The sequence below is a fragment of the Anopheles gambiae genome, chromosome 2, assembly GCF_943734735.2.
Source record: "Anopheles gambiae chromosome 2, idAnoGambNW_F1_1, whole genome shotgun sequence".
NCBI classification, from domain to species: Eukaryota; Metazoa; Arthropoda; class Insecta; order Diptera; family Culicidae; genus Anopheles; species Anopheles gambiae.
In genome coordinates this window covers 112142806-112156137 of record NC_064601.1, presented here as the reverse complement: position 1 = coordinate 112156137, position 13332 = coordinate 112142806, and the positions used below count along the sequence as shown (strand labels likewise).

Genomic DNA, 13332 nt, shown 5'->3' with positions numbered 1-13332 from the left:
TAAGCTATGTTTGAGTCTTCACTCTTCAATTGCTTTCATGCTCGAAAGATCTTTTAAACCTTGCTAAAGGGAACCGTATAATTCAACAAGCCCATAATTTTGCAGTTTAAAGCAAGAGTCGAATGTGCTTAAGAGAGAACGTTTTCAGCAGTTAAAAGAGACTTTATTTATTACTCGAATTGTTACAAGGATTTCTGAAGAGACATTTTCTGAGAGAACTGTAACAGAAAATGAACCATCTGTGAGAACCTGAACAAATCAAATTCAACCGTCAATGACGTAGACAAGCTCGTATCCTGGTCATGGCACCACTCAACTCTAAAGCGACCCTATTCCATTGTGGCTTTGTACTGAATGTCCAAACACAAAATCATTTCTAGCAAAACAAATAAATCAAACAGCACGGACACAGATGAACTAAAAAACCATTGTGCCAAACACCATTTATTGCTTGCCCGTCAATTATCGTACCACAACGGGGCCCGTCCCGGTACACCAATATTACAAAACTTTGGCTTCCCTTTTTGTGCGCTCGGGCCTTCTCCCCCCCAAAACAAAACATCTATAAGACGAGTTTACGATCGGTTTCATAATTACGCAACTGTGCGCCATTGTCAAACCGCGACTGGCGTGCCCTTGCCACATTGCCGGCATTGAGTCCGGGACACATTAAATACGCGCAATTGCAGGCTTTAGCAGCATTTGCCAAAAATTTACTCCACACACACACACACACTCTTACACATCGGGACGTACAAAAGTAATCGTTTTCATTGTGTTTTCTCCGAGGGCTAAACGCAGCTTGTACCGACAAATGGCAGAACACACCATCACCGTTGCTGATGCTGATACAATGCGCACCAGCAAACGCACCGGAACGAAATGTGTAAAGTTTGCCGTTTTATACGCGCAATTATACTCGGCGCAAGTCTCAGATATCTCCATTAATTGTGTGCCATGCTTTGTAGCTGCCTTTTTTCCTGTAACAAAGCACCGCCAGACACAGGGGGGGGGGGGAGAATGTACCAGACTGTATTAGTGCACTTTGGGGTTTTGCCGAGGAGAGTAAGAAATGTAATAAATTCACGTGAAGCTTATACAGCACAACAGTAACAATACTGCGCTCAAACCAAACAATGGATGCACACTGCAGGAGAGCGTTGGGGGGTAAAATTTAGTTTAAGATAAAAGCAAAACACGGAAATATGACCGATGGCAGTGGAAAACATTTGCCATTTCAGTTGCAATGCGAACTAGCAGTGAACGGAGAAAGCGTGTGCACATCAATTGAAGTATTTTGCGTTTTATGCCACATCGTTTGTGAAGCACCGTTGAAGGCGAAGGGTACGAAGTGGAACAACTTGTGGTCGCGAAAAGTGGAAACAGTGGAAACCATAAACGAAACGACACTCTGTTTGATGCTGATGAAGCACCCGGAAACAAACACTTTGGTGTTGTGCTTTTACTTCGAACGCTTCTTCACTTTAAATGTGTTTTCAACAATGTTTTGAGTGAATGAATCTCTGTCTCTGTTACTTAATGTAAACTGTCGCTTTGCTTACCACATCCAGCAAACTATGAAAAGACAGAGGTCCACAGTCAGCACAGGGACTTCAAATCGAATTCGCTTTCACAGCAAAATGTCGTTCTCAAATTGCTTTCACGCTGTTTGGTTGCCGTTTTCTACCCACCGAACTACAGCAGTGCTATCGATCCGCAAACCGCACTCCGGGTTTGTTTTCAAACAAGAGCGCATACGTGAGCTGCACAAAAATAGAGCATCCTTGTGCCGCGGTTACTGGCCTTCCCCCTCCGTCACGCGTAACGCGTACGCACAACCTGACGCTTTATCAATCAACTTCAGTCGAAGGCAGACGAAAGGGACTGCCTTTACCCATCGACAAATCGAACTCAATCCATTTCAAGCAGCGAAGGACGTAGAAAGGAGAACGGGAAGGAAAAAAACCCATCACGTCTTGCCAACCCACAGATCCACGCTTGTCCATCCCCAGAGGTATGCACACACGCACGCAAAGCACGGACTGCACGAAAATAACACCGAGAGTGGGAAGAAAAATCCCGGCGCACTTGGTTGATCGTCCCCCTCCCGTCGGTCCAGGGTCCTGGGTCACCGAGCAGCAGAAAAACAAAGTCATAAATTTTTATCGTCATAAATAATAATGTATCACATTTCGCAGACAGTGCGAGCTGTGGGCGGGAGCGATTGGGAGGAGCAAAAAGAGAAAATTCAACAGTCCAAATGAACGACAAGCGCACGGCACTGGGGTGCGTAAAAGTGTAGGAAAAAGTAAGTAAAGCAAAACGAAAAACCCATCCCATGCAAGATGTTATTAGATCTGATGGTACGGGATGTGATAAGGGAGGGGTAAGTTTCGTTCGTGAAAAGCCAAAAAATCGACGCGCTTGGGGCGCAGGATCGGTGGCGCAAAATTGCCACTTTGCGCAACGCCGTGTCCCAACGCACGTGTCAAATCGCATTGAAGCTTCATCAGCAAAGTGAAAGTAAGATTGAACGCTGTTCCGAGAACCGGGTGCAGTACAAGCGTCACGATGTGCTAGGTTTCAGCAATGGTGTGGGACTGGTGCTAATTTTCCGCAGATGGTTTTGTGGACGTATCTTTCGCTGCGTCGCATCTGATTTGTTTAACGGTTGTTTGGTGGTGCACTGGACTGAAAGTACAGACAAGGGAAATTGTTATGCAGGAAGGTTCCAATACGGAGAACGATTTATAACACTACTAATTGCACAATTATACTGTTGTAAGTGCTGGGACTAAACGCATCATGTAGTAGCTCTTCAAAGAAATAATCAAACACCAAGAAAAATTAGATTCAATTTCAACAAAAAAGCCTGAACATCATTTGCACCGTAAATGGTTACCATTCAAGGTACATTTTACACTATAGATTAACAGTGTATGTACAAAATAACCAATTCTTTCACGATTATCCGTTTGGCTAGAGAACAAAACAATGTTCCTCCGAACTATGACACTCCAGGAATAAACTCTCTACTCATCATAATTTTATCAACCCGATAGCCTTCGTGCTCGATCAAGCCCGAGCCCGATGGGACTGTAATAAAATAATACCCAGAAATGACAAACAAGAATAACGTGCAACAAGCTTCCAAAGTCCCCTGGCCCATGACCCACCCCCATCACCATCACTTACCCGACCCGACAAGACTAATGACGCAACATGATTCATCAATTGGTGAAAGTTCTAGATTAAAGAAAACCACCTCGTACCAGACAGAGCACGATAACTTTGCAGCACCCATTGTTTCCGTCCGAGCAAAGTTTTGCTACTGCTGCTGCTGCTGCTGCTGCTGCTACTGCTTGGGGAAGTTAATTCATTCGGTCAATTATAAAACAAAACACCTACTCATTGCTACCCTAACTAATCAGGGAAGGCAGTGGAGAGGAGCGCTTTTGCGATAGGGGTTGAATTAGCTTGATCAGCGCTTCTACCAACGGGACCGAATTTGACAGAGGCAAACGGGATGTACAATTCAATGGAAGAACACACAAAAGCGCACACGCTGCGGTAAATAGCTGGCCCAGGGGGATGTTTCATTGATAGCCAATTTTGGAACAGTTGGACAGGGACAGGGAGCAGGTTGTAATGCTGTTTATAAGTGCCATTGAAGGCTGCTAGCACGATAACAAGGTGGGCGAAAACATTGATTAATATTGTGATTATTGTGAGCAACTGCTTCCGGGCCAGATGATGGCCGCGTCGATAGCATTACAGTAGCGTTCGATTATGATCGGAATAATGCGTTTTGGTGGCTATAAAGAAAGCTACAATGGCGTTAGTAATACGAAAGATGATCTCTAATAATAAGTGTTGCGTTGATTGGAAATGGAGATAATTTAAGTGTACAATAAAAACATTATAGTTGGATATATCTCATATATTCGAACCTCAACAAACGTAAGATATTGCTTAATCTAGAAGAAGGGTATTTTTTCTTTCCCGAAACCCAAACAGGATTTCCTTTGATCTGTCATGGCACACAGAATCTTCCAACTGCTCAAACCATTTCACCAGAACGCTCATGGTAATGATGGGCAGTTCCGCCTGTCGTTACCTTTATTTTCTTTCCTTCCCACACGATCCCGAACACTCCCACACGAACACACGCTCACATTGGTGCAAGATGAAGAAGTTCTCATTAGAAATTCCTCATCAGCGGCTAGAAACCACCAGCACCGCCCAGGGAAACGAATGTGTTGCATCTGAATAAATATCAAATGGCAACGAACACGGACCAGCGGTGATCCGTCACCAAAAAACAAAACCTGCCTCCCCCATGAAGTGACCTAGTTCCACCTAGCCTGAGCAAATGGGAATGGGAAGAAGAGGAAAGGAAATGAAGCAGTGGGGCGAAAAAGATCAATAACACTGCTGCTTCGACAAGAATCGTGTGACACTCTTCCCTGCATGCGTGATCCCGTGGTTTGACGGAGCGTTACTGATGCGTTACCTTCCCCAAAGTAACGCCGATCTGCCGCAACGCAACGGCCACGTCACAGCGGACAGTGGAATTTTACCAACACGTCCCACCGCCACGGGACTCGCCGTCTGCCGTGGTTGGTAGTGGTCTGTCCAAAAAAACACACACATTTTCAACCTAAAACCGCCTTCTATTAATAAAACTGCCGCTGCCGAAACAAAGAGAGCGCGCGGAAAGTTCGGGGAACTCGGCGAGTTCGCTCTTGTAAGTGTGCGCGTGTTTTCCAAACTTTTCCACCGTGGTGACGGTGCAGCATATGCACGAAAAACTGCAATTCCGCAAACGCCATTCCGTTCCGCAAACGCCACTCTCTCGGGCAGAGCAACTACCCGAACTCATTGAAAATCAGCCTCCCAAACGACGCACCTGACGCCGAACGATCGCTAGCAGTCTCTAGTGGCTCCGTGTTGTCCTAGGTGTAGAGGCCTTCGGGGTGTTGCCACACGCACACCAACGCTCGAGCGCGCGCCCGCGCTCTCACCGTTTCCGAGTGCATTTGGAGTGGAACGCTGCTCTCTCTCTCTCTATTGCGCTCGCGCTCAACCGGTTGCGCACAGGTTGCCTCTCGCTGAACACAACCGGAACACACTTACCAACACGCACACACACACGGTACACGGTGTGCGATGTGGGAGTTAAGTGATCTCGCGAATCCATCCATCCACCACCGGGCGGCCATTTTAGTGCGCGATCGAGTGCCATCTTTGGAGCAAGTCGTTTTCGCCTGCCTGCCACAGTCGACCGTTCGCCGTACGCTCGTGCAAACGTAACACTGCTGATTCTTCCGTGACGAAACGATCGAAACGAAAGGACTTTTTCATTGTTGGTGTTGGTGATTGGTGTAGTGATTTAGTGATTGAAAAACGAAAGCAAACGAAAAGCAACGAAAACCGTGTCAATTTGGTAAAAGAAACCAGAAGGAAGCATACAGTGAAACGTGAAGGAAACAGCTTACAGGGGGGAGAAAGTCAACCGACAACCTAACCTAACATACAAGTACGTTACGTGCAGACCCCAACTGCCTTTACAGCAGTGGTGGAATGTACCCATCGTAGTAGTGATCCGCTGTGTGCCGCTGTGTGCCGCTGTGTGAGAGAGGTTTTTCTGTTTTCTTTTGGCCAAACCATTGCAAGCTGTACTTTAGCCCGCTTTTTTCACAGAGTGCAACCAAAATCCAGTGCAAAAAGGGCAAAAGCAACGTCCAGGTGTGTGTGTGTGTATGTGTGTGTTTCTTGTGTCCTGGTGCCGCTGGTGCTTCAACCCTAATGGGGAGCTGTTGCTGCAATTTCCTCTACCCTAGCGCTGGCTAATGCATTTTTCTGTCTTTTCCCACGCTATTTCCCGCTTGCATGTGTGCGTGTGTGTGAAGCTTCATTGTGGTAATGCTCCGGTGGGTCTGTTTTTTCTCCTTTAAAATGACTTCCATCCCTTCATGTACCGCAGAAACCGTAACCATACCTGCCACGGTAGTGTGAACTGCTCAAGTGTTTCCGTGTGTTTGTATGGTACGGTAAGAAATTAAAACACTCCAATGGTGCCTCTGTTTACGTATGTGTGTGTGTGTCTTATTTCCCATAGTTTTCCCAGCATTGCACGGTGCAGCACCGTTGACACACTGCAGCCGATTCACTTAGCGCACAATTCACAGACACAGAGGGGTTTTCCTCGGTGAACTCTTGTGTGCCAGAACTTTCGCTCATCACTGCTTGCTTGCGCTTCTTACAGGCACCTGCTCTGGGCGGATAGTAGTGTTGTTTATTCGGATTCTCCCACCGTCTTCCCCCTTGCTGCCTCGGGGTGCCAGAACTTTGCCGACGAGAAGCTGCTCGACTTTCAACCCGGTTGAAGTTTGAGCAACTATTTCCACACGCGTGTGTGAAGGTGTGAACCGTCGGCTAAGTGCCGGCGCAGCCACAGAACGGACGGCGAACAGCACACCGTTGTCGACGCTGGGGCCACATCGGGTTATCGGGTTTTGAGGGATTTCACTTTTCTCGTCGCTTGGGTTTTCCCTTGTTGAGTTCGTGTCGCGTGTACTCGCGGGCGACAGAGGAGGGTATTGATGATTTATTTGAGAGCGTGACTAATGATTCTACCCGCGCGCTATTAATAGCTTCCGGTAGTCATTCGGTCGGTGCGATGCCGCACTGAGGTAAACAAGCGTGTTCGGAGTGCGGCAGTGTTGGTGTGTAGTCTGGTTGGTGTATTTTTGACACGAACAAACAGAACCATATGTACCCCGTAGCCGTAGGCCACATTCAAATCAACATCCTGTGTGCTGAGGATTCGGGCGAAAGATGATTTGTTGTTGTCTCACCTGCGAGTGCTCCTGCTTTTCCGCTGCGGCAAGTGTGTTCTAACAGTTTGTTATCTCGTGTGCTAGACAAAACCAGACTTCATTTTGTGACAGCAAACATCCTTGACGCGCTTGTGTCTGTCGCCCACCGTTTATCATCACCTTGAACCTAATCTCGTTTCGGTACAAAAAATCACCAACATGTCCATGAGTTTGTTTTTTTTGTCTATTTCTTTCAACAAAACACATCCAGTTCAAAGACCCCAATACGCGTGTGTATGCGGGCATCCGGTTCGAAGGACCAACGTTCGAGAAGGGGGGGGGATCCCAAAATAAGAATCGAACGAACATTGGAAACTTCTCACGTTTGCTCCACTTTTCTGCACTACTCGATCTTGAACCCATTTTTCCAATCTGCTTCCCTGCCTGCTTGCCTCTTCTTGCTCTGTGACGCACGAAAAGCGTTGGAAAATGACAGCCACGGTTTAAAGACAGTTTTATACCGCTGCACAAGCGCGAGGTTTAACCGTGTGCGCAAGCAAGCAAAAAACAATCGTTAAAAGAACCATGTTCCATGCGCTCTGCGGCGAGCGTTTTTGGGAGGAAAAGACGACTTACTCGGGTTTGACCGTGAACGGGGTTTGATCTCATCCGGGCTCAATGGGGAGGGAAATTATTTATAGAACAGGGCAGCAAACAGATGCGTCGCGGCTGCGTGTGTTTTTCGAGTGAGTTTAAAATCGAGCCAGCAGGCAAATCGGTTTTTGGAAGCAGCAGCAACGGAAGTGCATTGAGCTGGAAATGGATTCGCTGCAGCAAGCGCCCGACTTCCCGCACCACCACTGTAACGATCATCATTCATCGCGCGGTACGTGATGGATCTAGCCGCTGCTCTTGGTGCTACGATGGCACAGACACACACACACACACACCGAAGCGGTAACCCAATTCCGGGCACGCATTCCATTTAAAATGCAGATACGGAACATGGTGCAGCTGCTTCTGGTTCCGATTGCATATTTTGCATACAGCGCACAAAAGATAGCGTCGGAAAGGCAGCACACTGACACACATACACTCTCTCTCTACAGTACATTTGAATTCCATTCGAAGATGGGAAGGAAAGTAATAAAAAAATAAATCTGACATTCTACCTTCTACCGCTCGGTTGGAGGGGCCTGTTCGACTGTGTGCAGCTCGTGGCAGCAGTCGTGCACGATCCCGGGCTGCAGCTGCACTTGACAAAGCTAATAATCATGTTTGATAGAAGCGGGAAAGTTTTACAAAAGCCGCTTGTTCTCCTCACTAGCTTTTCGCCGTATCGTGTGCTAGTGGTTGCACTGTTACAAACCTGCAAGCCCGTACGAGGCAGGTTTTGGTGGTACAAGTTTTATGGCACTCGGTGTTTTTTTTTATCGAAATTGAATTGTAAGAGTCATGTTTGATAGTGCCAGTGTATGATTTTTTTGGGAACGAATAGCTTCGATTCGATTCTAGATTTCTTGCCGTAGGTTGTTGGCGCAGCACAAAAATGCTTCAATCGAATAAGCCGAAATACAAACAGAAGTCCATTTCCATTCCATGAGCTAAAACAATTCCACGGATTTTGTGCCGTTGCCGTAAGGCAGCTGGAGCTAAATTTATCTCCTGATTAATTACGTCCTGTGATGCAAATATACTATTACCACCATCACAACAACAACAACAACAACAACAATGACAAGGACGACGACGTCAGAAATATATATATAAAAAAAAAGCGTCCCAAAACACAAACAAGCAACATTTCCTGATTTGTTTAGCGTCATCGCTTCCAAATTGCCATCTATTTGCGTTTGTTTGCGATCATCGGTGTGTATGCGTCGGAAAATTGTCGGATGAATGAATGTGAAACTCGGCTGCGGCCGTGTGGGTAGATGGGTAGAGTGATTGGATTGAGCCGGAAGGCAAAATGAAACCTACACAGTTAAACCAAAACAAAAAAATACGGATTAGCTAGGACAGGCTACACGCGTTCGGTTGGTTTTGGATTCGGTTTCCACTGACCGGCGCGCGATTTACGCAATCGCTCGAATTTGCCCTTCTCTTTGCACAAGTGGATGTTCCTCGTACGACCGGAAAAGGGAAGTGAATGGAGAAGCTACTGTTGGTTTGGAGTTAAAAAAAAACGCGTTAAAATATTGTTTTAATAATTCTACACTGTGTGTGTTGACTTTTTGTACGTTTTTTATTTAATGTTTTGTGTCTAACGAGAGTTATTATGGAGAATGGATTAAGGGAATGAGAACTTTCAATGATCGAGAAGAAGGAAGGGACGGTCAAATTAATAACTCTCATTTGAGCTTTGGTGGATTAAACGGGAAACAAAGAGCCATTTTTATTGTTAGGTTTTATTTTCCTCCATCCTAGATTTACCATTCATAAAAAAGCCTTCAAATGCTTCCTTGTTGTTATATTTGTTCACAAATACTCCAATATGTTATATTTTATGCAATAAATTTCATGCAAATCACCGTAGAGCAATTCAGTAATAATGTTAAAGTGTTAAAGTGTTAACATAAACGTCATACTTTCAGCTTGTTTTGTTACAAACATAACAATAACACAGTAACAACTTTCATCCCGCTCTCACCATGGAATGGTAAGAGCAGATTGTAAATGTTAAACTGACGCTCCATACATCCTAATCCATAAGCAGGGATGAAAACCAGCACTGTTTCCTGCAATTTCCTGCAATACCCTTGAATCAATGAATATGCAAATCTGCTTCACCCACTTATCGCTTCAAGTGATCGGCCATCTGAGCATCAGCATAAGCATCACCTTTTCATCTCTCATCAATGAATGGGATGTGTTCCGCCCTTAAAATAGAGTTCCGAGCACTTACCTGCTAGCATCTATCAGCCCAGCCAAGCGTCCCCTAAATTGAATATAAGCATGCCGTGAGTGTTTTATAATGTAAAGCGTGCGCGAGCACCCAGTGTGAGTGGTTTTGTTCCTACCGACTACGTATACCTATTTATAAACCAATCTTTCCTACGCTGCAGCACGCTCACAGCCGATGCCGATACCTTTTTACTAACGAAGCGTTTTCCCCTCCCGTTTCAACGTTTTTCTTACCCGCAGTGAAAAATGGAGCAGTTTGAGCAACTACTCACGTGTTGCGTGTGTCTCGATCGATACCGCAACCCGAAGCTGCTACCATGCCAGCATTCGTTCTGCATGGAACCGTGCATGGACGGTCTGATCGACTACGTCAAGCGACAGGTAAGCGTACTTACTATTTATTCTGTTCACAGCGTACGATTGAAAGGGGCCGAAGACTGTGGGCGAAACCGGCCGATGTACAGTGAATTTCCGCCGCTTCACGGTGCTAACGAGTGGCACCTATACGTTCGATTGCACTTTACTTTAAACACTGGCTATTGGGTGCTTTACTGGCCTTACATTATGGAGAAGAAAAAAATGCATTCCGAAAAAAGCGGGACAGGGAGTGCAAGGAAAGCAGTTAGTCGTGATTTGTACAAACATTTATTACCACACCGACCACCCGTTTTCACCAGGGCCAGGACGTATGGGGCACCGAGAAACCTTAACCGCAATCACCAGCCAATATGGTGATGCACTTTCTTGACGTGCGGAAATTCGTTCGGAACACTTGACAGAGCAGGAAACCGAGCCCGAGAAGCCAAGGCTAGCCATCTTCAATGCCAAACCGATGCATTATTTCTCGAACCATCGCGCTATGCCGGTGAACGAACGTGAAGCATAAGAGTGTTGGAATCCAATTTCTCAGTCTCAATGCATCTGTCGGCACCAGGCACCATGCTTCCTTCCTGTCACGATACACACAACGTTAGTGTGTGTGTGTGTGTGTGTGATTTTTTTGTTGCTTTACAAAACCACACCCGTTGCACAAGAGCCATCGGGGGCGGGTGCGGTTGACCGTACCCAACTCCCGCACTAAACGTCCTTTCTTGCCTCTACGGCCAAACGAAATAAAATATGAAACCCAATATCGAGCACACGGCACACACCACTTTGCGGACTGTTCCGAGGGGCCATTCCCGGTCGGCGAACACTTGTACGTCCAAGCGCACGCTTTCACACCACCAAGGACACACACATACACACGATGAAGGCGAAATTCACCCGTTTTGTGGACGATATGCTTTGGGCTCTGGGGATACGAGAGGGGTTCGTCGGAACAAATCAATTCCCGAAGATGTTTTGCGTTATGGTTGTGACATTGTGACATGTATGAACTTCACACAAACACACACACACAGTCACACATTCACACGCGTAGCTGAGGATGGAAGAACATGATTCTTTCGGTCCGTTTTCTTGGTGTTACTGTTGTGGAAACACTTTCGCCAACTGCTACGCTCCACCTAACCTAACCATGGCTCTATTCAGTTGATACATTACGACCATGAACCGTCACAAATCATGGCATTGTGTGTGTGTGTGTGGTTGTGGAGTTTGCAGAATCGAGGTGATAAAGCGCGTGATAAAACGATATTGAGTGGTCGTTGGACGGTTGTTCGTTTTCGGATCGGAATTTGCTCACCTCCCCGAGCTTTGCAATCCAATTGGGGGCAATGTTTTACAGATTGTTTGGTTTTGCAAAGTCTAATGAAAATCTCGCCTCCCTTTCCCTGTGCAGGTCAAGTGTCCAGAATGTCGGGCGGAGCACCGGATACCGTACCAGGGCGTGCAGGGCTTCCCAACCAACGTCACCCTGCAGCGGTTTCTCGAGCTGCACATCGAAATTACGGGCGAGCTGCCAGACCCAACGTCCGGTAAGTGAAGCGCACAACTGTCACTGTTTTTGTTGTTGTTGTAATCGATTCCATTTCTCGTTTTCTCCCCTTCCCGGCAAACCACACAGGTCAGGTGATGGAACGGTGCAACGTCTGCTCGGAGAAGGCGTACTGTGCGCTGTGCGTTCACTGCGACAAGAAGATCTGCGCGGACTGCAAGGGCGCCCACATGGACATTCTGCGGCGTGAGATCAGCCGCATCAATAACCAGATCCGGCGGGGACTGCACCGGCTGAAGGAGGTGCTGGCCGTGGTCGAGAAGAATGCCTCCAACCTGCAGAACAACTGCACGAGCGTGTCGGAGGAGATCGACGAGATCTACCGGCGGCTGCAGAAGGCGCTGAAGGACCGGACCGACCATCTGCGGCACGAGATGGACAAGTACATGTCGACCGAGCTGAAGAACGTGGTGGCGCTCAAGGAAAACCTCGAGCTGGAGATTGCCAACATCCAGAGCAACGCGGACCTGGCCGAGAAGTACATGAACGATTCGGTCGAGTGGGACGACTGCGAGCTGATGGACACGAAGGAGATCTTCCTGCGGACGGTCGACTTCATACGCAACTTCGACTGCGAAACGATGGACTACAGCCGGAAGGTGCGCTTCATCATGAACATCGACCCGAACAAGCTGATCAACGAGGTGTCCGCGTACGGTGACCTCAACCTGCCGAACCACGGCGGGGCGGCGACGAGCCAAAGCCAGGGGCTGCTGCAACCGCCGCCCGGTCCGGGGCTGATGCGCTCCAAGAGCGATCACCGGCTGGCGGCCCAGTTCCGCCAGCAGCAGGAAGCGCAGCCCTGGAACGCGGACGAGGAGCCGCTGCTCGGCGGGCGCAAGTTCGGCGAGCGGCCCCCGAAACCGGCCGCCCAGGAGCGCGACCGGTACGGTGGTGAGTCGCGGTACGGCCGCGGCACGACCGACTACGACTACGACGACGACACGACGTCCGCTAGCCGCACCGGGAAGGGCCGGTTCCGGTCGCGCTTCGCCCGCTCCCACCAGCTCGATAACGATTCGGACAACGAATCGAAATCGAACGCCAAATCGGCGGCCGAGCTGGAGAAGGAGCGCAACAAGGTGTCCAGCACGGAGGACTGTGCCAAGGGCCCGCTCAGCGGTATCTTCCGCCTGATGGACTCGCCGCGCGTCATGAAGCGCCTGCAGGACCAGGAGAAGGGCAAGAAGGAAAAGAAGGCATCGCCGGCGACGACCCCAACGCTCGCTAAACCCTCGCCACTGGGTGTGAAGCCGAAGTCAACGCCGACCGCAGCCGCCCGCCAGCTGTCCGAGGACGATGAGATTGCGAAGATCAAGCGCCAGAACAAGGGCGCGTCCGGGTCGAGCACGGCGGCGCAGGTGACGGCGGCCACTGCGGTCGCCGAACCGGAACGCCCCACGGCGGACCGTGTGTCCGCACTGAAGGCGGGCCGTACCGCGACGCCGACCGGCAGCGACGATAGCGACAGTGCCACGTCACCGGCCCGTCGCTCGTCGCCCCACGTCGAGGTGAGATCCGATGAAGAGTAGTAACAATTCGTGTGTGTCAGTTCTTCCTTTATAGTGATTCGATGATAGTAGCAAGGGAACTCTCCAGGCGCTCCCCATCCCTCCGGCGTAGGCTCTCTGTCTCTTTCTCGCTGTCTCTCTTTGGCTTCTTCCCTTC

At 48.4% G+C, this 13332-nt stretch overlaps 1 protein-coding gene across 5 annotated transcripts in view; it reads left to right on the top strand.

Annotated features, from left to right (window-relative positions):
* LOC1269971 (RING finger protein nhl-1) overlaps window positions 1-13332 on the top strand; it is a 48805-nt gene that overhangs the window by 8361 nt on the left and 27112 nt on the right. For 2 of the 5 annotated variants that reach the window (XM_061642705.1, XM_061642703.1), the window contains exons 1-4: window positions 5212-5748; window positions 9966-10106; window positions 11509-11644; window positions 11734-13175. In XM_061642705.1, coding sequence (XP_061498689.1) covers window positions 9972-10106; window positions 11509-11644; window positions 11734-13175 — 1713 coding nt within the window. In that variant the 5' untranslated portion in view covers window positions 5212-5748; window positions 9966-9971. Of the gene's footprint in view, window positions 1-5211; window positions 5749-9965; window positions 10107-11508; window positions 11645-11733; window positions 13176-13332 lie in introns of those variants that run through there. The other 3 variants (XM_061642702.1, XM_061642704.1, XM_308626.5) reach the window with 2 other exon arrangements.